This window comes from Carya illinoinensis, chromosome 1 (genome assembly GCF_018687715.1).
Source record: "Carya illinoinensis cultivar Pawnee chromosome 1, C.illinoinensisPawnee_v1, whole genome shotgun sequence".
Taxonomy (NCBI): domain Eukaryota; kingdom Viridiplantae; phylum Streptophyta; class Magnoliopsida; order Fagales; family Juglandaceae; genus Carya; species Carya illinoinensis.
This window is the reverse complement of record NC_056752.1, coordinates 13,392,140-13,418,191: the sequence shown is the minus strand read 5'-3', so window position 1 is coordinate 13,418,191 and position 26,052 is coordinate 13,392,140. Positions and strand designations below refer to the sequence as shown.

General features: G+C 34.4%; 1 protein-coding gene across 1 annotated transcript; it reads right to left on the bottom strand.

Annotated features, from left to right (window-relative positions):
- Positions 1 to 10,723: 10,723 nt before the first annotated feature.
- On the bottom strand, positions 10,724 to 15,748 carry LOC122311181 (cyclic nucleotide-gated ion channel 1-like). Its single transcript, XM_043125622.1, has 9 exons — positions 15,590 to 15,748; positions 14,691 to 14,811; positions 13,999 to 14,590; positions 13,666 to 13,869; positions 13,218 to 13,570; positions 12,838 to 12,949; positions 12,196 to 12,432; positions 11,453 to 11,847; positions 10,724 to 11,204 (listed from the first exon to the last, which is right to left on the bottom strand). Exons 2-9 carry the CDS (start codon positions 14,717 to 14,719, stop codon positions 10,892 to 10,894), a joined length of 2,235 nt encoding a protein of 744 aa, XP_042981556.1. The 5' UTR covers positions 14,720 to 14,811; positions 15,590 to 15,748; the 3' UTR covers positions 10,724 to 10,891.
- Positions 15,749 to 26,052: the final 10,304 nt, after the last annotated feature.

Here is a 26,052-nt window from a genome sequence, read left to right as displayed (position 1 = left end):
GGGGCTCAATTTGGAGTTTGGTTGAGAGTAGGGGCAAGAGCAAAAAAGAAAGAGCTTTTTAGAAGCTCGGATTGGGGCCATAAAATACACACAGAGGTGACGAGAGGAGAGGAAGGGGTGACAAAATAGTAAATGACTTGTTGCAGAAGGAGATGGATGTGCAGAGGGGAGAAGATGTAGGAGAAGCATTTGTCCAAGAGTTTGAGATGAGAAGAAAGGAGATAAAGGGAGTAAGCAGTAAAGAGTAAAAAAAAAAAGGGGGATAGAAACAACATAGTGGAAAAGGGTAGCATGATAACGAAGAAGATGTGGTAGAGAAAGGTGGGGAGGTACTAATTTTGAGAACCTCATAATGTGCATCTTGGGTTGGCAACATATGGATTTAATTACGTTTGGAAATATGAGTACTTCATATAGTACTTGGCCAATTGTACTTATGTTGTACAATTTATTACCATAGAAGTGTATGAATGATCCATATTTTATGATGAGTTTGCTCATTTCTGGTCCGAGATCACCATGAAATGATATAGACGTATATTTACAACTATTGATTGTTGAGTTCAAAGATTTATGGGAGAATGAGGTCAACACATTTGATGCATAAACGGATACTTCATTCAAGATGCATCCTGTAGTCTTATGGAAAATAAATGATTTTCTCGCATATGAAAACTTGTCAAGTTTGAGTACTAAGGGGAAAATGACATGTTTGACATGTAACAAACAGACACAATCTAAGTGGCTTACGTATGGGATGAAACTATGCTTTATGGGTAATCATCGCTATTTACTTGTTGACCATAGATGATGTGGAAACTCTAAAATATTTGATGGGATTGTTGAACGGGTGCACCCTCCACCATATATGTATGGGCAGGATGTACTTGTACAATTGGTGCATGTCAGTAGTAATGAGTTAGATAAAAAATAACGTAAGTAAAAGCAAACTAAGAATGAGTTGAATTAGATAAAGAAGAGCATATTATTTGAATTCCCGTACTGGTCAATGTTAAAATTGCGACATAGTCTCAACGTTATGCATATTGAGAAAAATATATGTGAATCCATGTTGGGAACATTGATGTTAATTGAAAGCAAGAATACGTTAAACTCGAGGAAGGATTTGAAACAGTTGGGAATCAAACAAGAAATGCACTTACAACAGAATGGTTTGTCTGTCTATATTCCAATTGTTTGGTATGCATTGTTAAGGAATGAAAGGATTAACTTTTGTGAGTGGTTAATAAAAATTAAATTACCAAAAGGTTATGCCTCGAATCTAACAAGGTATGTGCAGACAAATGATTGGAAAGTTACTGGATTAATATGCCATAATTGTTATGTATTTTTACAACGTATGTAGCCAGTTAGTATTCGTGGGTAGTTTATGAGAGATTTATGCATGGCTTTGAATGAGCTATGTGTATTTTTTAAAGATTTATGTGCTAGAACATTGAATATAGAAGCTTTGGAACGTATGGAATGAGAAATTGCTATAATATTGTATAAGCTAGAGAGTATTTATCCACTGTCGTTTTTTGATATCATGGTTCACTTAGTCGTTTATTTGCCACATTAGGCTCGACTTGGAGGACTAGCCCAGTATAGATGGATGTATCTTATTGAAAGATTCCTTGTGAAGTTAAAATGCATAGTGGGCAACTAGAATCGCCCAAAAGGGTCAATTGCAGAAGTATATATTGACAATAAGTGGTATACATTTTGTTCAAGGCACTTCCATGGAGTTGACATGAGGTTTGACCAGTCAAAAAGAAACTTTGATGTCGACCAAGCAAGACAAAAAAATGTTATTTATATATTTTCCCAATACGTATGTTCACTTGATGCAGAGTATGGTTATGATTTGTCTAGAAGAGAGTTTAAAAAATCTCAGTGGTACATGCTAAACAATTGTCTTGAGATAGAGAACCACTTGAATTAAGTGTCGTTATTTAATAATTGATATTGGAATCTGCTTAAAATTCTATGCGAGTTGTAAATTATTTATTATATTTCTATTTCAATGATCATATTAACTTGCTCAAAGAACAAGAAATAATTGATATAGATAAGGAACATGAAGAAGAGTTCTCTAAATGGTTTGAACATCGGATAATTATATATATTACACATTTTTTTAGTTAACTCTTTTTTAATTTTAATTTTTTTTTAAAATCTAGTGATTGTTTAATTATTTATACATTTATACTCTCTTCAATATGTATGTTGTACAAAAGCATGGTAGAAATCCTAACGATATCTTTGACAAACTATATGCATTGGTGTGTGGTCCATCGAGATGAGCAATTCTATATTTTGCATGTATTTCTTAGGAAAATAGGTATAATACAATGGATCAAGAATGTTATAGAAAAACTCAAAACAAAGGTGACCTAGTCGAATGAAGTCATAAGGGAGAGAACATTGATTTTTAAGGGGTTATTGTCGATATAAATGAGTTGAAATATTTGGAGGAACTTGTGGTATATCTGTTTAAGTGTAATAGTTGGGATTTAAGCAATCCTCAAAGGGGAGTGTGTGATGATGAATATTTCTTGAGTATTAATACATAGAAAAAATAGTATGAAGATGATTATTTTATGTTGGCTTTCCAAGCATCTAAAGTATCTTGTTTAAATGGTCCTGAGTTAGGAAATCAACAACAAGTAGTACAAAATTTTTCTCCAAGAAATATATATGATGTCATCCATGAGGCGGATGGACAAAATGAAGAGGAAGATAATCTAGGGGTGGGCAATGGGGCCCCGTTACCCGCTGCCCCGCCCCGCCCCCGCATAGGGCGAGGTGGGGCATCCGCACCGTCAGGGCCGGGGCGGGGCCCCCCGGCCCGTATGGTGTAACCCAGCGGAGGCGGGGGACGGGAACGGACCCCCCCGGTCTGTTTTTCCCCCAACCCGCCCCGTATGTGATATATATAATATATAATATATATTATATTATATATATATATATATTAATAAGTTTAAGTTATGCTTAAATGAAATGGCGCCGTTTTGTAGTTGACAAAACGGCGCCGTTTCATCTTAGGGGTAAGGGTTTATTAATAACCCACTACATGAAACGGTGCCGTTTTGTGGTGGACAAAACGGCGCCGTTTCATTTAGTGGGTTAAGCTGTTAACCCTAACACCCCCCTTCCCCCCACCCCCCCCCCCCCCCCCCCCCCCAGCGTCCGAAACCCCCAGGCCCTAACCTTCTCCCGAGTCCCGAGTCCCCTCCCCTCCGAAACCCCCTAAGTCCCCACACGCAGTGCCGCACGCCGTCCCTCCTCCCTCTCCCTAGCCGACGCACGCCGGACTCACGATATGTATAATTTTCTCCTCCTCTTTTGATTTTCTCCGTTAATTTATATATATATATATATATATTTTGAGTTTTGATCGGAGATTGGAGGAAGGATGGGGTTGAATCGGAGATGGAGGATGGGATTTGTGAATTGTGTGCTGTGGATTCGTTGTTTGTGACATTGTGTGATTGTTTCGGATTTCAAGCATTTTGGATGTTTCAGATTGCCCATTTTTGTTGTAAATTTCATTGAAACCCATGAAACCCCTAAATTCAATTTAGGGGTTAGCGTTTCGAATTGGGACCCTAAATTAAATTAGGGTTCCTATCTGAAACCCTAAATTGATTTAGGGGTTTCATGGATTGAAACTCCAATCCGAAACCCTAAACTCATTTATTTGTAAAGAATAAGAAAAAGACCTACCAATTAATTAAGAAAGAAATTATTTATATACATATATATAAATATATTATACTCGGGGACATCCAATGAAAAAGTATCTTCCTAACCACTGCAATCATCCAAAACCACGTACTTCCCGATCCAAATTATTTTATAACATGTTGATTAATATTCATATAGTTATTTTATAACCTATTTTCCTGAGTTGTTCTACAACCTTTGATTCCACTTCATGAAAATATATATTAAATTTTGTTTATTTAAATTCTAAAATTTAAAGACTAGAGTTGGTATTAGAAAAAATAAAAATAATAAATAATAAAGATACACATCTGAAGGGACTTGAGTTTGCAGAGAAATTCTGCAATCTAACCCAACATATCAATCTTTTAAAAATATTATGCAATGACTAAGCTCAGAATTGTATATCTTGAGAGCTGTCTCCAGGTCATTGTCACTCTAAAGAAAAGCATGACTACTTCTAAAACCCAACCATGGAATGCAAAGGCTCACATGAACAAACTCGAGCAATCTTCAATAATGGCCTTCATTCATAATTTTTTTTAATACTTGTAAAAAAATTCATATCTAATCCAGGGGTGAAAAAATAATACCAGTGTCGGTACTATTAAAATCAATTATGGAAGGATTTGGAATCAAGTCAAGAACTTATGACTTACATGAGGTTCGCTTTAGAGCAATTGCCACTAGAACATAAACTATGATACAAGAAAGAATGCATTATGAATGATTTGTTAAATGAATGATTTTTTTTAAACAGATCATCAAAAAAGCTTATAGAAATGGGTCTTATTCAAGTTAATTTATTATGAATGATTTGTTAAATGAATGAATAAAATTATCATATGTATATATAAAGTTTTATACTCATGACTCCACATGATATATATAACGTACACATGATTAACCTAAATTACCATGCACTTGGCCTATATATAAATGACACGAAATTAACCCCTACGCTTGCCAAAACTTAAAAAAGGGTAAAAAAGAAAAAAGAGAGAAGAAAATAATGCCTATTAAAAAATGCCTATTAAAGTGGCTGAGAAAAATAATAATAATAATAATGAGAAAGGAAAAATGATGAAAGATTATAGGCTTAGGGCGGCTTAAAAAGAAAATATGAAGCATGTCTCTTCCTAATCAAATTATTTGGAATTGCTTATATGAGGTGTAAAAACTTATTACAGTGTAGCATTTCAATTATAATCATTATATATAAAAAGTACTTAATACATCAATAATGCAGCTTTTGCTGATTGTGTTGGATTGCACTTTGAATTTTTTTTTTTTTTTTTTGTTGGAGAATCAGGATTGTCTTCAGATTTCAGTGATAGCTCGCCTTCCCCAGCCAACACCCCTACCCCAGAAACTAACCCTACTCGTACCCCTATAACGAGTACACCTTGCCTTGCTCCGAAGCCCACACAGGGCAAGAAACCTGTATCTATAGTTTGGCAACACTTTACCAAACTAGAGGGTGGTGACCCCAACAACCCACAAGCTAAATGTAATCACTGTGGGAAAATGTATGGATGTCACTATAGGAAACATGGTACATCCCAGCTGAAGGTCCATCTAGAGGAACAATGCAAGAAGAGTCCAATTTTAAAATCCTTAGTAGAGAAGGGTCAATCTAGACTCGATTTTAAAATGGCGGATGGGAGTAGTGGGGCCGGGGGGCCAACATTGAAGGGGTATACGAAGTATAACCCCGATGAGTGTAGAAGGAAGTTAGCTCGTATGATTATCATGGACGAGCTGCCTTTTCAGTTTGTGGAGGGTAAATGGTTCCAAGAATTTGTCCAAGAGTTGGAATCGAGATTTGTACTTCCTTCTCGTCACACTGTGGCAAAGGATATTAAGAAGATGTACCTCCGTGATAAAGATGTTTTGAGGGGCCAACTCGCGGGTTTGGTAGTTTGCCTCACTACTAATACTTGGACTTCTATCCAAAATATGAATTACATGTCGTTGACTGTGCATTTTGTTGATGCTGATTGGGTTCTGCACAAAAAGATTATTAAATTTTGTCAAATAACTGATCATAAGGGTGAGACGATTGGGAAGGCGTTGGAGGCCGCAATAAAAGAGTGGGGGTTGGAAAAGGTTTTGTTTGTGTTACTTGATAATGCGTCGTCTAATGATGTCGCATTGGGATATCTAAAGAATTATCTTAAAGATGCAAATAAGACATTCTTGGGTGGTGAATACTTGCATGTTAGATGTGCTGCACATATTTTGAATTTAATTGTGACTGAGGGGTTGAAAGATGTTGATGACTCGGTTGCACGAGTTAGAATGGCTGTGAAATGGGTGAGGTCTTCTCCTTCTAGATTGGAGAAATTCAAAGTTGCTGCAAAAGCTGCGAGCATAACATCGAAGAAGGGTCTTTGTACTGATGTTCCTACCAGATGGAACTCAACCTTCTTGATGTTGGAGGAGGCCCAAGAATATAAGACAGCCTTTCAATTATTGGGTGATGAAGACATCCAATATGTCAAATACTTTGATGAGCATGGGGGATCACGAAAGCCTAATGATGATGATTGGGTGGTAGTTTATACTTTCGTTGATTTTCTTGGATTATTTTATGATGTCACATTGAATATATCTGGTTCTTTGTTCCCTACATCCCATGGGTTTTGTCAACAAATATGTAGGGTAAAAGAAGAATTAGAAGATATGCGTAGGGGTTCCAATGAAAGGATGAGGGGGATGGTAGTGACCATGATGCTAAAATATAACAAGTATTGGAGAGATTTGACTAGAATGAATATTTTCTTATATGTGGCTGTTATTCTTGATCCCCATATGAAAGTTTCAGGCTTGTTATATGGGTTGGGACTTGTTCACGATCAGGTATGGACTGAAATTATTGGTGAATTGGCCCGAGATACCCTGAAAAAATTGTATGACGAGTTTATGGCAATTAAGGGTGGTACTACATCAAAGACACATACACCGACCCCAACGCCTTCTACAGACACCGTGACCGGGCCTCCTACAAAGAAGCGCAGAATGCCGTGGACTAAGACCCTCGCACAGAATCTCACACTAGTCCATCAATCTACGGAGGTCGTTTCTGAGTTAGACAACTATTTGTCAGCGGATATGGTCCAAGATGATGATGATCATTTCGATATATTAGGATGGTGGAAGAATGCCTCAAAGAAATATCCCATCATTTCTGAGATTGCCCGCTGTATTTTGGTCATCCCTATTAGCACCGTTGCCTCAGAGTCAGCCTTTAGTACCGGAGGTCGTATATTGGATCCTTTCCGTAGTTCATTGTCTCCTACAACTGTAGAGGCATTGATATGCACACAAAGTTGGACGATAGGAAAGGATATTCATGTTCCGGATATTTTAGATTTTAAGGAGACCGATGAGGGTGTGATCAGTCTGGATTTGGACCACCTGGTAATTGTTTTTTATTTTATTATTTTAATTTATTTATATTCATTTCCATTTCATCGTTATTAATTTTAATATTAATGTTTGTAGTAACACATGAGACGTCTAGCACCTCTGCAACATAAAAATGTGCTCAAGCCCGGGCCGCACCAACTGTCACACCCCTTGACTCAAAGACAAGCCACAGCTGACAAGCCTCTTTAGAATGATCAATTTTTAATTATTTGTTCAAATTTTGTATTCAATAATTTGTAATGTTGATACAATGTCCCTTGGACACTTTTATGTTTGTAATTTTGTAATTGTTTAGCCTTTCAATTTTTTAATAGCTTAGTTATTATTTTTAGTTTATTACGTATTAGACTCTTAGACATAACACTTTTTTTTTCTTTTAATTTGGGTTTTAAATTTTTTTTTCCTTTTTACTTATAATTTTATGGGCTGAAAAATGAAAATGACCTACAAGCTTTTTTTGGGCCAAAAATACATACTTGTTGGCCAGTTTAGCCCATTGCTGAGGTTTCTGCGCCCAAAATGGCCCAGAAATTGCTTCTGGGCCATTTTCGGCCCAGAAATTGCTCCTGGGCCCAAGGCCCAAAAGGGGGGTGCCGGGGGGGGGGGGGGGGGGGGCGGACGGATTGTTCCCCCACCCCGTACCCCGTCATGCGGGATGGGGTACCCCGCCCCCGCACACCGGGGGCGGGGGACGGGAGAGATTTTCCCCATCCACCCATGCGGGGGCGGGGGCCCGGGGGGGGGTCTACCCCGCACCGTATGGTGCGTGTAGCACCCCTAAGAGAATCATTCTACTTAAAAAGCATACCAAGAGAGTTAACCTGGCTCCAAATTGTTTGTGGATTTGAGTTAGTATAAGATGATTCCTTAGCATATGGGAGATATTGAGGCTGATATTATTGATGCGACAGTTGGGAAAAATGTGAATGAAAAATAATATAAAAACAACTATACTACAAGTTGTAAACAACTCATTATAAAAAAAATTATTATTTTATTTACTTTTGAAATGTTACAAGTACATAAATTTTGAATTAAAGTAAAAAATATTAATATTAATATGTGGTAATAATTGAGTTGTAATATAGATGGTGGTGTATCATTGTCCAATGTTGATTCATCTGAAGTATCTACAGATAAGAAGGGTGAATGGTCTACTGAAACTGATACATATAATTGATGTGTTTTGTATTCACATAGCACTTTTATGACAAATATTTTATGTGATGCATGTATTAGTATTTTGAAATCATGCAACCCAAGAGGAAGGCGGTTCCCATTCCATCTCCACCTATGCCTAGCTCTCCAATTGGCTCATCACTAGAGATTAACTCTCCAGACTAAGGTAAAAATTTAGTATAATATTGTTTCAATTAAAATAAATCACAAAGCATACTAAATTCTAGCTATCATTTCTCTCACGTGTACATTGCCATATAGTTTTTTTAGAGCTAAACGTGCAATCTCGTCGAGGCCAATGTACTACTAGAGGCGTAATATTAGAAAAATATCGTAAAATTAATAAAATTAAAGTTAACATTCCTAACAATTATATCGGAGGTGAAGGAGAACCAATGGTCTGGTTTGCTTCTCATGCAGGTGCTCTTACATGGATTTATGCACCTTTGGCTACAAGTTTCATGGCATAAAAGTTTTTCAACATATCAAAGAGCTTATTAAGAAGCGCTGTTTGGTAATAATTTAATTCATTTTATAACAAATTATTTAATATTTTTGCAAAATATATAATATGCAATTAATTTGTTCGCGAGTCTTATTTATTCAAGAATGCCTTCGAACTAATTTTTGGTTGGGGGGAGGAGCACAAGATTGTCGATGAACTTATGTGTAATGCATTCTAAAAATATAAGATCAGATGTCATGAGCATTACAAAAAGTTTGAGAACAAGGACGACGCACGCCAAAATCCTTTCCAGGATGTCTGACCTTCAGATTGGGAGAAACATTTTGATATTGAAGATCCTGTATTTAAGAAAAATAAATAACTTGTTTTACATGTCATGGTTTATAATTTCTTTTGCTAATATTTACAACTTTCATGCAGGAGCGAAGTTCTATAAAAAAAACAAATATATCTAACTTGAAGATTCATTATCATGTAGGTTTAAGATCTTTCCATCGCCTTTCTAAGAAGTTTGTAAATTTATTTTTTTACTCAAGTTTATTGCTTTTTGTATTCTAATCAATTTATATCTATAAAATATCTATCATGTAGCAAGACTTAGATAACAATTATGATATGAAAAAATTATATGTTGTATTACATACTAATCGTAATGGAGAGCAGACTCATCTTGATGCCCATGAAAATTATGTAAGTATTAGTATCTATTTTAATTAAATTTATTTATATATTTGCGGTAATATTAATTATTTTTCTTATATGTTAAAAAAAATAGTTGTCTTACATGTTGAATCTGCAACTAATCAAAATTCCACAACAAGTAATGTGGAAATTTTTATATAGATTTTGGGTCCACGTTCAGGCTATTTGAGTGGTTTGGGTCGTTGCGTCAAATCTTGTTACTCGTCCTCATCGTTCAGTAATGCCAACACTTCTAGAGCATTAGATGAAGTGTGATAAAAGATCAAGGAATTGAGAACAAACTAGCATGAGTTAGTGGTTCAACAAGTTGACTTGGAGATGTGAATGAAACAAAAAGAAGAGCAACAAGCAAAGTAAGGAGAGAAATGCAACTTTAAATGCAGATGCTTATGTAACAACTCAGACCTCCAAGTGATTAATTTAATTTATAGATCATATTTTCGATTGTAAGCTTTTATAATATGAAAATTGTTGTTTTATTTGATTGATTTGCATTTATGAGACTACTTTTATGTTTGCTTAGCATGTACTAATGTATTTTAAGATGTTATTTGTGTGTATTCTATTTTCTATTAATGGGTTGAAAAAAATATTATATAATTCGAATAGAAAAAAATCGTCTGAACAAAAAATAAGCGCCAACCATTTGAATGTTATAATCAAGACATTTGAATGTCATGCGTAAACTGCGTTTGAACAACCTTTAGACAAATCAAATGCTACATAACCGTTCAAAGAATACACTAAGCATTTGAACATATTTGAATAGTAAAATGTTCAAACGTCAAAATTAATGTTCAAACTATCAACTACATTCGCTCGATCATTGAATTATAAACATTCAAACAATATATGATGTTCAAATTTAAATTCTGACATGCGAATCGAAGTTATTTAATCGAACAAATAATCTAACCTGTTCGAACCTCTATTTTGTTGAACAATTTACACCATTCGACTGACTTTCTGGGATGAATAAAACCGTTCCTAAAAAAAAATTCCGCTCGAATGCTATCGAATGGTTTTATCCAATTTTGATCCAAAAAATACTTTTTGAGACAAAAATCAAATTTTCTTCCCCAAAAACCTTCTGGGAGAGTAATTATTGGGACAAATTTGTGATGCTACTTTTCGTCCCAAAAACTCATTTGGGACAAAACGAGTAAATTTTGACCCAAAAATTTCCGTTCCAAAAGATACAAACTCATGTTGTAGTTATAGACACCTGAACACATGGCTGTAAAATTTAAAGATGGAAGTTTCCTTAGTACATGTTACACACCACATCCGGCCCATATACAGAAAATGCTTGCACATGAACAATGTTCGTGAAAACTAAACTTGCGTGATAATCACTTCAAACGCCATATATACTACTGATTATTGACCTTGATTAGCACTGAAATCTGGCTCAGCAGGCTTCGGTGGCATTTGCTGTAGCACTCTTTGTGGCGCTTTGGTACTGGTGCGTCCACCCTTTGGTCGTCGCAAGGCTCGAAGTAAATGGGCAGCAAACCATAATGCATAAATAGTTGCACCGAGACTTGCCGAGGTCCCAGCTTCATTTGCCAAAGAAAATTGCAGTCTATTTTCAGCATCACGCAAAGCCCTCTCATGTTTTTTCTTAGAGTAGCGGCGCCAAGCTGATTGGATAAAACAGGCCGCCCATGTTCTCCATTGTTGGGAGTAGAACCTGAGAGTGATTTTTGCATAGTCACTAATTATATCAAGGATGATTCACATAGATAAGGAAGATTATAAGAGTTCAAATAGCGATTATTGTACTCTTTTTATTAAACGCTTCAATATTTGTTCAAGTTAATATAAATAATTCTTGTGACTGACAATGCAACAAAGCAAGAAAAAACCATCATCTTTCTCTGTTTTGATAACGATAGAATAATTATCCAAAAAGTTAATAGGCATGGCTTAAAGCCTTACTTGAAAGTGTGTTGCAACTCTTTGCTGTGAAGTTTCCGAAACTGAGAAGCCACAGTCTTCAAATCCTCGGCCATTAGAGCAAAGGCTTGAACCTCTGTTTTTGCCTCCACTGTTCTTGTTGAATGGGGGAATGTGGTCGAGGACTGGTCATATAGGGCCCAAGTAAGAAGCTCTTCTCCACAAAAGTCGCCGGCTTTAAGATCAGCTATGTTGAAAAAACCAGTTATTCCACCATTGGTGGTGAAAGTGGCTAGCTTTCCTCGCATGATAAAGAGCATCTCGTCCACTGGATCCCCTTCACGAACAATGTAGCTGAATTGTGTGTAAAGTACTGGCTTGAGACGATCAACCAGCGGATCCCACAGTTGTTGATCCATCTTTGCAAACATGGGTACCTTAAAGATAAAATTAACTCGATGAACAGTACCTTAGCTAAAACAAATGACAAAATGATGCACAAAAACAATCAAAGAAAGTATTATTAAAAATATATTAATACCATTGTAAGATGCACAAGATCAATCGTACAAAAACTTTTGTGCATTCTACAAATAAGGCTTTTCAATTTTTTAAGAGTGTCCTTTTATTTTTTCAAGAATAATTTATGATCATCATGTAAGATGAGTTTTATGTGTCTACATATAGACTAATGCATTGTAATCTATTTTCAAGAAAAAGTGATAAACTAAATTTTTCTTAGATAAAAATCTCTCTATCAAATTTCATATGCCAACAAGTGTTACCTTCTTAAGAAGATCCAGGCAAAGATAGCGCTTTATGTCTCTTCTGAGATCCTTAGGCAGGTTACGGAAGAGATTCTCTTCATCCACACCTCTTGTTTCTAGCCACTTGTACTGTTCATATCGTCTAACCCGCTCCCTTAAGTTTTCAGGTAGCATACGTTGGGACATCCACTGTTCAGCATCAGTCTTCCTTACTCTCATTTCTTCTACTCTCACTGTTGTGGATTGCAGATATTTCTATAACAGCACAAGAAACAATATGATATCACCTTAGTCCATTAATCTAGAATAAGGAGTGTTCGGCAAATAGGTTTTTAGTTTAATTGAATGGATGGTATTAGAAAGAACAGACGCATATCATCATGTTGTCGTTGGTAACATAGCAGCTAGAACTAGAAGGCTAAAATAGAATACAAGAACTGTTGAGTTTAAATACACCTCAAAGGTATTGCCTGAAGATTGATCGAGTATATGTACAAATAATTAAGCATGTAACTTATATTGACGAATTAGCTGAGAATCTGCGTCTGTGTAAAATCATTAGTTGGAAATGTTATCATAATGCTATAACAATAGATTATAATGCTACAACAATAGATTATAGATTGGCAAGAGAATCCATCATGAGGACCAAAGTATTACCTGCATATTGCCTATAAGTAACGAGAATAAGACCAACCCAGCGATGGCTATGGAAACAGCAAAGACTATCTCCCAGAAATATGTACTTGTTTCCAAGCTTTGGCCAAGAGAACTGAAAGAAAAGGAAGGGTACAAGTTAAAAATGGCTTCCTATAAGTTGACAAGCTTTGCTTGGAACATGCGAAAGAAAGCTTTAATAAGAGAATTTACGTATTAAATGAGATATGGATCCTATAGTATTTATTGATTATTAATGTTCACCGAAAAATCCGTAATGACAATAACAAAGGCTGTAAGGCCCCTCTTTCACTTGAGGCCTTCAAGTTCAAACTAACAAAAACTCGACGGGATATTTTTCCTAGAATTTATATATTACTAACCTCAGACTACGCAAACCCCACCAGAAGCAGTAAGACACTTTCTTTCTTATATTTGATTCGGCCACCACTCCAGACTTCAAAACTTGAGTAAATATTCCATAGTCGAACGGATCATTAGATGAGCTTTCGTTCTTATCAGCTGGTTGGACAATACGACATTCCTGACTAAAACTTCTGAAGTAGCGACTTTGGAGCTCGGAACGGTTATCATAGCCAGGTTCGGAAGAGTTAAAATCTAGAACACTGCAGTAAAGCTCTCTATCTGTACAACCTGTACTACGGTTACTGCACCTTGCCTGCCAGCAAGCATTCTGTCGATCTATGCCAAACAAGTACCAAAAGGCTCCAACTACCTGGTACGCACATTGTTCGTTAACAAACAATCTTAATTGGATTAATAGGTTAAAGAATTTGAACCCAAAACACAAAAAATAGTTGCGTAATTTACATGACTAGCTAGCATGTAGAGGAAAAGATTATAAGCAGCTCCAGTCCATGCTGTCCGAGTCAGAATGCCAGAGGTCCTAATTACTTCTACATATAGTGGGTAGATCCGTAAAAGCCTCGGCACATATTGGGAGAAGATTACTAACTTCAACAATTCCTTCGTCACGATTGGCGTTTCCTTTTTCGACGCTAAAAGTACTACCACCTGCAACACGTCAACATTGTAAGACTTGCACCTTATATATATATATTTATATAATTTATGTAACAGAGCTATCATAGTAATAAAACAGATAAAAGATACTTGGAGATTGATTGAATATCACACCCATACCTGTGGGCAGGGAAGGATTGCCAGAATGTCGATAATGAAGTATGTGGACAAATATCTCTTTGCGATTGCCTTAGGATCAACAATCAACTCTCCCCATCCAAACACATGATGACGAGAAGAAGGTGGGATAATCCCAGTTCGGAACTGAAAGTATATATGAATTGCATAAAAAGCATCTGTGACTGAACGAAGAACAGAAGCAATAATCTCCAGAGCTTTGTCCGATTCAAAGCTTAAGCATTTCTCCTCCTCATACACCTTCAAAACTGGGGTGTAAAAGAAGAGTGGGTCCAATGCCACTGATACCACACAAGAAAGCACAAATATTTTGTTCCATGTTTGAACAAATTGATCCTGAGGGTCAAAGATTTTAGTCTTCTTAGGACCCGAGTGATCTTTTCGTGGCTGACCATCTACAGAAGGGATGCTTATTGGGTTGTTTTTCAAACTTCTAATTGTCTCAAATCCTCTCCGAAACCTCTCAAAAACTCTGCCAAATGTGGGTCTAGAACTGTTTCTTGCATATTTTCGATCGTTCATGGAATGTTGATGCTCAAAACTGGAAGATTTCTCCGAACTCCAACTTTGAAACCTGGAAGAAAGCATTTAAAGTGTCAAATTCCAAACCAGAGGAAACCATGCAAATAAATGGAGACTGTTGGGGGAAGTACTCGGGCTTCAACAAAACTAACCTCATAAAATTATTTCGCCTGGAATCCATTCCTGCGGCCAATTAGAACTCCAATAGAAAGAGCCCAACTCGTTATTTTGACACGGTTTTAGTTACAGATGTCAAAAACTGAAATCCAGGCCCTGTAGAAGTAGATGTTCAGATTCGATATTCTCTACAATGGAATTACAGAGTGTCCTATGCTACGTAATGTGAAAGCCAAACAATATGAGGAAGAAATGTGATATTATAGCAATTTATGACTAATATTTATCACTTTTCCGAGCAGGGACTAGTCAACTCTGAAAAGAAGCGACAACTTTAAATGCGTAACACGATTTGATCACTTTCTACCACTCTTAATCCCGTTTTTACAGTCAGCAGTAGAAATTAATTGGAATTCAAGACTTTGGTAATTTAGAGACAACATGATAAGCGATCAAAATGTAAAGCAAGTTTCTCGACTTGAGTAGTGGTGATAAAAAGACAAGAAGAGAATAAAAAGCCGATATAAGCTGATCTGTTTGGTTGCAGAGAGAAAAAAGTGAAGCACTAGATATAATTGTCTTTTACAAGTATGGTTTCATCCTTGATCAAGAAAAGCACTAAAATATCAACTTTCTGTTTGGTTGCTGAGTAGAGTGAACGGAAATACAAGAAGACGAAAAAATTTGTACTGTTATCTACTGATTTTGTCGGCGCTCCAGAAGGGGGGAAAAGAAAAATAGAACAAAAAATAAAAGCCAACCATTCTACGAAGCGAAACTGGTGAAGCAAACTCAATATCAGTGTAAAGGGTCTTGTTCTGTGGGGTTAGTATTCTTTTATTTTCTTTTCTAACCATTTCTTGTCTACCAAACAAAAACTGAAACAGAGAGTGAACGAAAATGCATAGAACTGAGCATATTTGGATTTCCTTACATCTGTATTGCTTTCATGGATGCTGAGAAACAACAAGAATGGTCTTCGGTATTTGCAGAAGAAGAAGACAGAGAGCACGGAAGAAATTTCGCGCGAGCGATGACTCTGAAGTCAGCTAGTCACCAAAGTGATCCTGCATGCAATTATTGAGTCATGTAACTTTGTGGTGGCCGTGGCACCCACCTGGTTTTACTATGTCCGAATCTCACAACTCACACTCACTATTATTTGTTGTTTTTATAAATTAACTTATTTTTAATATCTTATTCTTGATTAATTATCCATATGAATGTGACTTTACTTTCTAGTCTTCTTTTCTTTATTGTTTTAAGATTAATCTTATAATATATAAATTCAGCATACTTCTTTTACAAAAGTGTAATCTATTACTTCAAAGAATAATTTTTTTCATATAAATTTTAAATTTATTCACATTTTTAATAAGTAGTATGCCAGATGTGTACACCACTGTAAATATTATTTTTCTTTTTTAATTAACTATTTTAGGTCTCATTTAGTTATACAGATAAGATTATATGAAAGTTACAAATTGAATAAATATTATTTGAATATAATTTCTTAATATTATTTTTATTTTGATATTTGAAAAAGTTAAATTATTTTTATATTTAAAATAAAAATTATAATAATTAGATCAAATGAGATTGCTTGTAAAAACAAACCAAGCCTTAGTCAGTTTATTCTCTTCAAAATGTTTTCTAGATATATATATATATATATATATTTTTATGATTACAAAGAGAGGATATACAATTGAATTACAGGTGAGATATTTTGACTGCGGGTGTTTGAGAAAGTTGGATGTTCGTACTTCGTAGTTGCAGCCTGTATCCACCATTTTCTCTCTAGCGCCTACGCCAAACCAAAACCCACCCACTGGACAAGTGGCCCTCTTCCCATCTGGCTAGACCTTTTTTTTTTTTTTTTTTTTAGGTGTGTGTTTTTTGTTTTCCGTCTAAAGCATGGAGAAATGCTTATATGCTGTTTTTCGAAGCCCAACAATCATCGCGCTCCATCGTAAAATTTCCAAGGCGCTGATCCTTTAGACGATCAGAGAATTTCGTCGAATGAAGCGGTGTGTGAGTCACACGCGTGGGTTAAAGCTTGTGGGAGATCCATGTGTTACCACATCGGGAAGCTTCTGATGCCACCACACGTAGCATTTATGGGACTAGGGACCTCGTTTTCTTCAAACTCAACTGTCTGCCACACTTCTATAGTGGCGCATGTCCCTCATGTGCCGCCACCACAGTCTCGTTGTTTCATGTATTTAATTTTTTCTTCAAGCTGAAAAGGCATATCTACAGTTTTTCAGTACACTAGAGGCGTCCTAGGCGGTATGACTGATTTCGAAGTCTATTGAAGTAGATCTCAGTTGTAATTTGCCACTTTTACATCAATATTTATGTCTACTGTTATTTCCTTTTGTTTAAGCAAAAATAAAAATGAAATAGTTGCTTAGACATTTTGTCTATAGAGTATTAGTTCTCTCCTCCTATAGATGGTGGGGTTTGAAATCTTGTTTTAAGCAGAGTGCTGTCTTTTAGATAATTTGTTTGTAAAAAGCTACAAGAGTTGTTAAGACCATGTCAGTCACAAAGAAATTTGTGCATTGGGAGCTCCAAACGCAATAGTTAGTTTATAATCTAAAAATTTCTCTATATGTTTCAGGTCAAAGATATAACTTCTATTTCATGAATGAATGAAGCATGTTTCCCATAAAATAAAATAAAATAAAAAATACAATTGAATTACGAATCAGTAAGTATGAAGTAAGGGTTTGTTTATTAATCTGAAAGAAAAAAAATTACCAGTCTTGGATAAAGTTCATTTTTAGATATAATTAAATGTGCATATGATTAAGAACGAAATTTAGTTTGGCACTATCAAAATAAAAAATCATTTTCATGTAGTTAGGAAATTGTTCAAAAATTCAACTTATTTAACCCACAACTTGATTATTGTTATAAATTATGCGCCAAAAAATTCCAATTAGGGTATGGTATGTGAGATAGTCTTTCTTATTGGTGTCTCTTAGAGCTTTTAAATACTTTTTTTGCAGTGCTTTATTTATCGCTATTGAAATTTAGATACTTAAGACATGGAGTGATCAGTTCATATTTATATTACTCGAAGTTTTATATACTCAATTGGTGATATGCATATTTATTTTCTCTTAAAAAAAATCGATTTCGTTTACATTTTTAGAAAATAGAACTGCTACAGATATAAAAAAATTATAATTTTATCTTAAAAGAAAAAGAATTTTCTAAAAAAATGCTTAAATATATTTTTTAATATAATTTTTTTTGCAATTTAAGAAAGTTGTATTACTTTTTATATTTTGTCTAAAAGTATGGAAAATTATAATAATTACGTAATAATTTGATAAAAAACTGAAAATTGAAAAGTATTTTGTATTTAAATAATATTTGAAAAAAAATGTATTTAAATGATATTGATCATTTAAAAATGTTTTAAAAAATTCATTCAAGTAACTATAAATTCTGTAGAACCTATATTATGCATCTATTTCTCAAACAACTTAAATCTCAAATTTAGATAAAAAAAAAATGTTTAAATCCTTGCAATAATACTAAGTGGATTAAGTAATAGAGTAATGCTACTATGTCTGCCCCTAATTTATGCCATTCACTTGTCCCCTCGAAGTGCCACCATAATTTCGTACCATGCGGCTTATGAAAAAAACTTAAAAAGTATATATTTAAAATAAAATAATGCCCGAAAATAAAACAGGATAAATACTAAAATTCGAGATTTCTCCTACCCTTTTATATTTCTGTTTTTAATTTTTCTTTTAAATTTTTTAATAACCAAATTGTGGTACCACATAAGAAAGATAAAGTGAGTAGTATAAATTTGGACACATAATATCATTTCTCTTAGCTTGGTGGATAATGATTTTTTTATCTAAAGTTAGCATTAAATGTTTTTATAAAATTAAATTAATATAGTCAATAACATGTTTCGTACAGCAAACACGTTGTGAGATTTTTTATATTGTTCCTTTTATACAAAGGCATACTCTAACAACAATAATAAAGGCACATACTGACCAACTTTATGGAAAAGGAGAGCAACGATTCCATTGATTTCTTTTGAATCCTGTTGGTTAAAATAAAGGCACCCCGAAATTCCAAGAAGGTAGGCCTATTGACGTACCATCTTCCAGCTTGGACCATCTGAGTGCATTAACCCAGAAAGCAACAAGACTGGCATTGATGGTGACTCATTGAGAAGTATAAAAAGAAACTTTTCCAAAAAATAGTAATTAAGGGGAAAAAAAAAAAAAAAAAAAAAGGACATTTAGAATTAACTTACCTAAAAGAAGAATAGAAATGGATTAAGATAAGACCGAACGAGAGGGACCCTTTACCCTCAGATTTTGATTTATTTTTTTTTTTAAAAAAGAATAGCATAAATGTTTCTATTATATGTAATGTCTATAAGTCTCCAGTTGATTTACGCAGACGTAGAATAAGGATTATTACGCACAATCTTCCATCTCTCTACCACCCTTTGATCCCATATCACTAAGATGCCTCCCGAGGCTCAATTGGATGGCAAATGAAGTTACCCACAAACATCTAACTGTATTTAAAGCTATGTAATATATATTGACAAATTTTTAAAGATTCTATTTATTGTTTAATGATTCAGCTTATGTAACGAACTTTTTTATCCTTTTTCCGCAAAATGCCGATAGTTAGCAACTTAGTTATATATGTTATTTCATATTTAATCAAGCAAATATGCAACAAGTTGAAGAATTTTGTAAATAGTTGTGAAATGGTCTGAATTAAGATGTTTTATTGTATTTTGAGAAATGAGAGATAGAGTTGAATAAAAAAAATTATGAAGTTAAAAAATTGTCTGAATATAATTTTTTAATATTATTTTTATTTTGAAATTTGAAATAGTTGTATTGATTTTTGTGTTTTATTTTGAAATTTGTAAAAGTTGTAATGATTATATAAGAATTAGATGAAAAAGTCGTGAAATGATTACTGGTTTATAGGGAACACAAACTTCCAGCCTCTTACCTCAGTGGCATCTTCTCATGCCGATGTTCCAGATGTAGGTTCTTTGTACATAAAGCGTGGTACTGACCCCCAAGCCTGAATTCTTTAGACCAATCAAACCCATCACACCAAATGAAGTTTACTCCACATGCTGACTTGTAAATAAAAGTTAACTTTAAATATTGTGCAGTTAAAATCATTGATTTTATCCTATTACGCGTTCATGTAGCATTAATTGGAAAGCAGAAGTTTCTATGCTGTTATGGAATTGCTTCTTGAGTTGTAAATATCTTAAGATACTATAGATTGAGATCAAATAGGACTGATCACTGTCCATTTAATGCCCACTTACTTCAATATCTTGCTGCAACGTACTGGTCATGATGATCCTCAACATAGCCTGGCAATGCAATATATGCCACTTGAGACATAATCTATGCATGAGCCCGTAGTCCGCTCCAGGTTTCATGTATGAGACCGTGACCATTTTTCTTCCTGAATTTTTGAGGATAATTTCATGATATATCCAAAGTTGGACGTTCGTTTTAACTTAATTCCATTTTCCAGTGGAACTAGAGTAAGTTCTACTTACACTTGAGTGAACACACTCTTTATTTGGTTCTCAAACAGTTTCAAGATATTCTCAAATATTTTATTTTTAAATATTACTTAAGTACAGAATATTTTTTAATTTCAAATCCCCAACTTCTATATTTAATTATTACAATTTTTTCAAACTTTACACAAAACAAAAAACAATACACAATTATCAAATTTTTAAACAAAAATAATATTAAAAATTTATATTCAAATACTTTTTAACTTTACGATATTTTGATTCAATTTTTTTTATCTCATTTATTAAAATTCAATAAAATATTCTAACTTAAATTATTTCACTATTATTTATAAATCATTTGATCACTATTTACAAGTATTCTCAAATATTTTTAATATCCAAATGAGCCCTAAAAAGTTAGACATAAACACCTAGACTGAAAAAGAAATCGACATAAGAGATACTATTTGCAAGTTTGATCACATCACGTATGAACAAGTTATACTATGAATTTATTTTATAGTGATAACATGTGAGCCTATATTTTTGGCATATGTATAGGTATTTAAGTGCAATAACTGATCACTGGTTTTCACTTTCTCTGAACCTTTAAAGAATAACCAACTGCCAAAATTATATGTAGGAGGCTAGCAATATAGTCTTCCCTCTTTTTTCTCTCCAGAGGAAGGATGAGGTGAAGTGTGGGGTCCACCAAGATTCTAACATAATTAGAGGTGGTTGTGAGGTGAAGTGGCCTACCATAACCGATATTTTCGTCGTTATTGGTGAGTGGATTCGGTAAAGACGACAAAGAGTTTGAGGTGGAGAAGGATGAACGAAATAGAGGAGTAGTGGGAGAGACTGATGTTAAAAGAAAAGGAAGCTCTTACTATAGAGCTTGGAGACGACATATCGGAGGACCTGAATTTCAAAGGAGAGCGAATTTTGGGTGGGATGGTATGGATGGAGAGGAGTATTAGTTAAGCATTGATTGAATCTACTATGGCCAAAATGTGGAGAATAAGTAAGAGAGCTAAGTTTCAAGAGGTGGGAATGAATACATTTGTGATGATATTTGCCAACCAAGCTGATAAGCAGCGTATTCTAGATGGAAGGCCATGGCTCTTTGAAATCCAACTGTTTGTGATTTTGCAGTTTGATGGATATACACCATCACAGAGAATGAATTTCAAACGAGAAATATTTTGGGTTTAGAAGCATGACTCACCATTGGTGTGCATGAACAGGGAACAGGGGAGCTCATAGGAGCCACCATTAGCAGAGTAGAGGAGGTGGATACGCGAGAAGATGGGAGTGGATGAGGAAACTTTTCAAGGGTTTTAATAGATATTGATTTAACAGAACCTTTGGCGAGAGGAAGAACCATAACAATTAAAGGGAAGGCTCACTGGATACCCCTAGGTATGAGAAGTTAACACATTTCTATTTTAGTTGTGGGTGTATTACACATGGTGTTACAACTTGTAAGGGGAAAGAGGAGGGAGGGGCTCAATTTGGAGTTTGGTTGAGAGTAGGGGCAAGAGCAAAAAAGAAAGAGCTTTTTAGAAGCTCGGACTGGGGCCATAAAAAACACACAGAGGTGACAAGAGGAGAGGAAGGGGTGACAAAATAGTAAATGACTTGTTGGAGAAGGAGATAGATGTGCAGAGGGGAGAAGATGTAGGAGAAGCATTTGTTCAGGAGTTTGAGATGAGAAGAAAGGAGATAAGGGGAGTAAGCAGTAAAGAGTAAAAAAATAAGGGGGATAGAAACAACATAGTGGAAAAGGGTAGCATGATAAAGAAGAAGAGTTGGTAGAGAAAGTTGGGGAGGAACTAACTTTGAGAACCTCATAATGTGCATCTTGGGCTGGCAGCATATGGATTTAATTACGTTTGGAAATATGAGTACTTCATATAGTACTTAGCCAATTGTACTTAAGTTGTACAATTTATTACCATAGAAGTGTATGAATGATCTATATTTTATGATGAGTTTGCTCATTTCTAGTTCGGGATCACCATGAAATGATATAAATGTACATTTACAACTATTGATCGTTGAGTTGAAAGATTTACGGGAGAATGAGGTCAACACATTTGATGCATCAACGGGTACTTCATTCAAGATGCATACTGCAGTCTTATGGAAAATAAATGATTTGCTCACATATGGAAACTTGTCAAGTTGGAGTAGTAAGGGGAAAATGACATGTTTGACATGTAACAAACAGACACAATCTTAGTGGCTTACGTATGGAATGAAACTATGCTTTATGAGTAATCATCGCTATTTACTTGTTGAGCATAGATAATGTGGAAACTCTAGAATATTTGATGGGATTGTTGAACGGAGGCACCCTCCACCATATATGCTCGGGCAAGATATACTTGTACAATTGGTGCATGTCGGTTGTAATGAGTTTGATAAAAGATAACGGAAGTGAAAGCGAACTAAGAATGAGTTGAATTGGATAAAGAAGAGCATATTATTTGAACTCCCGTACTGGTCAACGTTAAAATTGCGGCATAGTCTCAACGTTATGTATATTGAGAAAAATATATGTGAGTCCATGTTGAGAACATTGATGTCAATTGAAGACAAGAATACATTAAACTTGAGGAAGGATTTGAAACGGTTGGGAATCAAACAAGAAATGCACTTACAAAAAAATGGTTCGTCTGTCTATATTCCAATTATTTGGTATACACTGTCAAGGAATGAAATGATTACCTTTTGTGAGTGGTTAATAAAAATTAAATTACCAAAAGGTTATGCCTCGAATCTAACAAGGTGTGTGCGGAAAAATGATTGGAAAGTTACTGGATTATAATGTCATGATTGTTATGTATTTTTACAACGTATATAGCCTGTTAGTATTCTTGGATAGTTTACGAGAGATTTATGCATGGCGTTGAATGAGCTATGTGCATTTTTTAAAGATTTATGTGCTAGAACATTGAATGTAGAAGTTTTGGAACGTATGAAATGAGAAATTGCTATAATATTGTATAAGCTAGAGAATGTTTATCCACTGTCATTTTTTGATATCATGGTTCACTTAGTTGTTCATTTGCCACATTAGGCTCAACTTGGAGGACTAGCACAGTATAAATGGATGTATCTTATTGAAAGATTCCTTGGGAAGTTGAAATGCGCAGTGGGTAACTAGACTCGCCCAAAAGGGTCAATTGCATAAGCATATATTGACGATAAGTAGTATACATTTTGTTCAAGGTACTTCCATGGAGTTGACATGAGGTTTGATCAGTCAGAAAGAAATGTTGATGTCGACCAAGCAAGACAAAAAAAAATGTTATTTATATATTTTCCCAATACATATGTCCACTTGATGTAGATTGTGGTTATGATTTGTCTAGAAGAGAGTTTAAAAAATCTCAGTGGTACATGCTAAACAATTGTCTTGAGATAGAGAACCACTTGAAGAGAGTTGTCCTTATTTAATAATTGATATTGGAATCTGCTTAAAATTCTATGCGAGTTGTAAATTATTTACTATATTTCTATTTCAATGATTATATTAACTTGCTCAAATAACAAGAAGTAATTGATATAGATAAGGAACATAAGGAAGAGTTCCCTAAATGGTTTGAACATCGGATAATGATTTATATTATACATTTTTTTAGTGAACTCTTTTTTAATTTTATTTTTATTTTTTTTAAATCTAATGATTATTTAGTTATATATACATTTATACTCTCTTCAATATGTATGTTGTACAAATGCATGGTAGAAATCCTAACGATATCTTTGACAAACTATATGCATTGGAATGTGGTCCATCGAGACGAGCAATTCTATATTCTGCATATATTTATTAGGAAAATAAGTATCATACAATGGATCAAGAATGTTATAGAAAAACTCAAAACAAAGGTGACCTAGTCGAATGAAGTCATAAGGGAGAGAACATTGATTTTTAAGAGGTTATTGTGGATATAAATGAGTTGAAATATTTGGGGGAACTTGTGGTATATCTGTTGAAGTATAATAGTTGGGATTTAAGCAATCCTCAAAGGGGAGTGTGTGATGATGAATATTTCTTAAGTATTAATACATCAAAAAAATAGTATGACGATGATCATTTTATTTTGGCTTTCCAATCATCTAAAGTATTCTATTTAAATGATCTTGAGTTAGGAAATCAACAGCAAGTAGTACAAAATTTTTCTCCAAGAATTGTATATGATGTCATCCTTGGGGCGGATGGACAAAATGAAGAGGAAGATAATCCTTCTACTTAAAAAGAATACCAAGAGAGTCAACCTATCTTCAAATTGTTTGTGAATTTGAGTTAGTATGAGATGATTCCTTAGCATATGGGAGATATTGAGGCTGATATTGTTGATGCGACAGTTGGAAAAAATGTGGATGAAAAATGATATAAAAACAACTATACTACAAGTTGTTTACAACTTAGTATAAAAAAATTATTATTTTATTTACTTTTGAAATGTTACAAGTACATAAATTTTGAATTAAAGTAAAAAATATTAATATTTTGATATGTAGTAGTAATTGAGTTGTAATATAGTTGGTAGTGTATCATTGTCCAATGTTGATTCATCTGAAGTATCTACAGATAAGGAGGCCAAATGGTCCACTGAAACTAATACGTATGATTGATGTGTGTTGTATTCACATGGCACTTTTATGACAAATACTTTATGTGATGCATGTATCAGTATTTTGAAATTATGCAACCCAAGAGGAAGGTGGTTCCCATTCCATCTCCACCTATGCCTAGCTCTCCGATTGGCTCATCACTAGAGATTAACTCTCCGGACCAAAGTAAAAATTTAGTATAATATTGTTTCAATTAAAATAAATCACAAAGCATATTAAATTCTAGCTATCATTTCTCTCACGTGTACATTGCCATATAGTTTTTTTAGAGCTTAACGTGCAATCTCGTCAAGGCCAAGGTACTACTAGAGGCATGATATTAAAAAAATATCGTAAAGTTAATAAAATTAAAGTTAACATTTCTAACAATTATATCGGAGGTGAAGGAGAACCAATAGTCTGGTTTGCTTCTCATGTAGGTGCTCTTACACGGATTTTTGCACCTTTGGCTACGAATCCATGGTCTAAAGTTTTCCAAGATATCAAAGAGTTTATTAAGAAGCGCTAATTGGTAATAATTTAATTCATTTTATATTACATTATTTAATATTTATGTAAAATATATAATATGCAATTAATTTGTTCGCGAGTCTTATTTATTCAAGAATGACTTCGAACTAAATTTTGGTTGAAGGGAGGAGCACAAGATTGTCGATGAGCTTATATGTAATGCATTTCGAAAATATAAGGTCAAATGTCATGAGCATTACAAAAAGTTTGAGAACAAGGATGACGCACGCCAAAATTCTTTTCAGGATGTCTAACCTTCAGATTGGGAGAAACTTTGTGATATTAAAGATCCTGCATTTAAGAAAAATAAATAACTTGTTTTACATGTCATGGTTTATAATTTCTTTTGCTAATATTTACAACTTTTATGCAGGAGTGAAGTTCTATAAAGAAAACAAATAGATCTAACTTGAAGATTCATTATCATGCAAGTTTAAGATCTTTCCATCGCCTCTCTAAGAAGTTGGTAAATTTATTTTGTTACTCAAGTTTATTGTTTTTTGTATTCTAATGAATTTATATCTATGAAATATCTATGATGTAGCAAGACTTAGATAACAATTATGATCTAAAAAAATTATATGTTGTATTACATACGAATCGTGATGGAGAGTAGACTCATCCTGATGCCCATAAAAATTATGTAAGTATTATTATCTATTTTAATTAAACTTATTTAT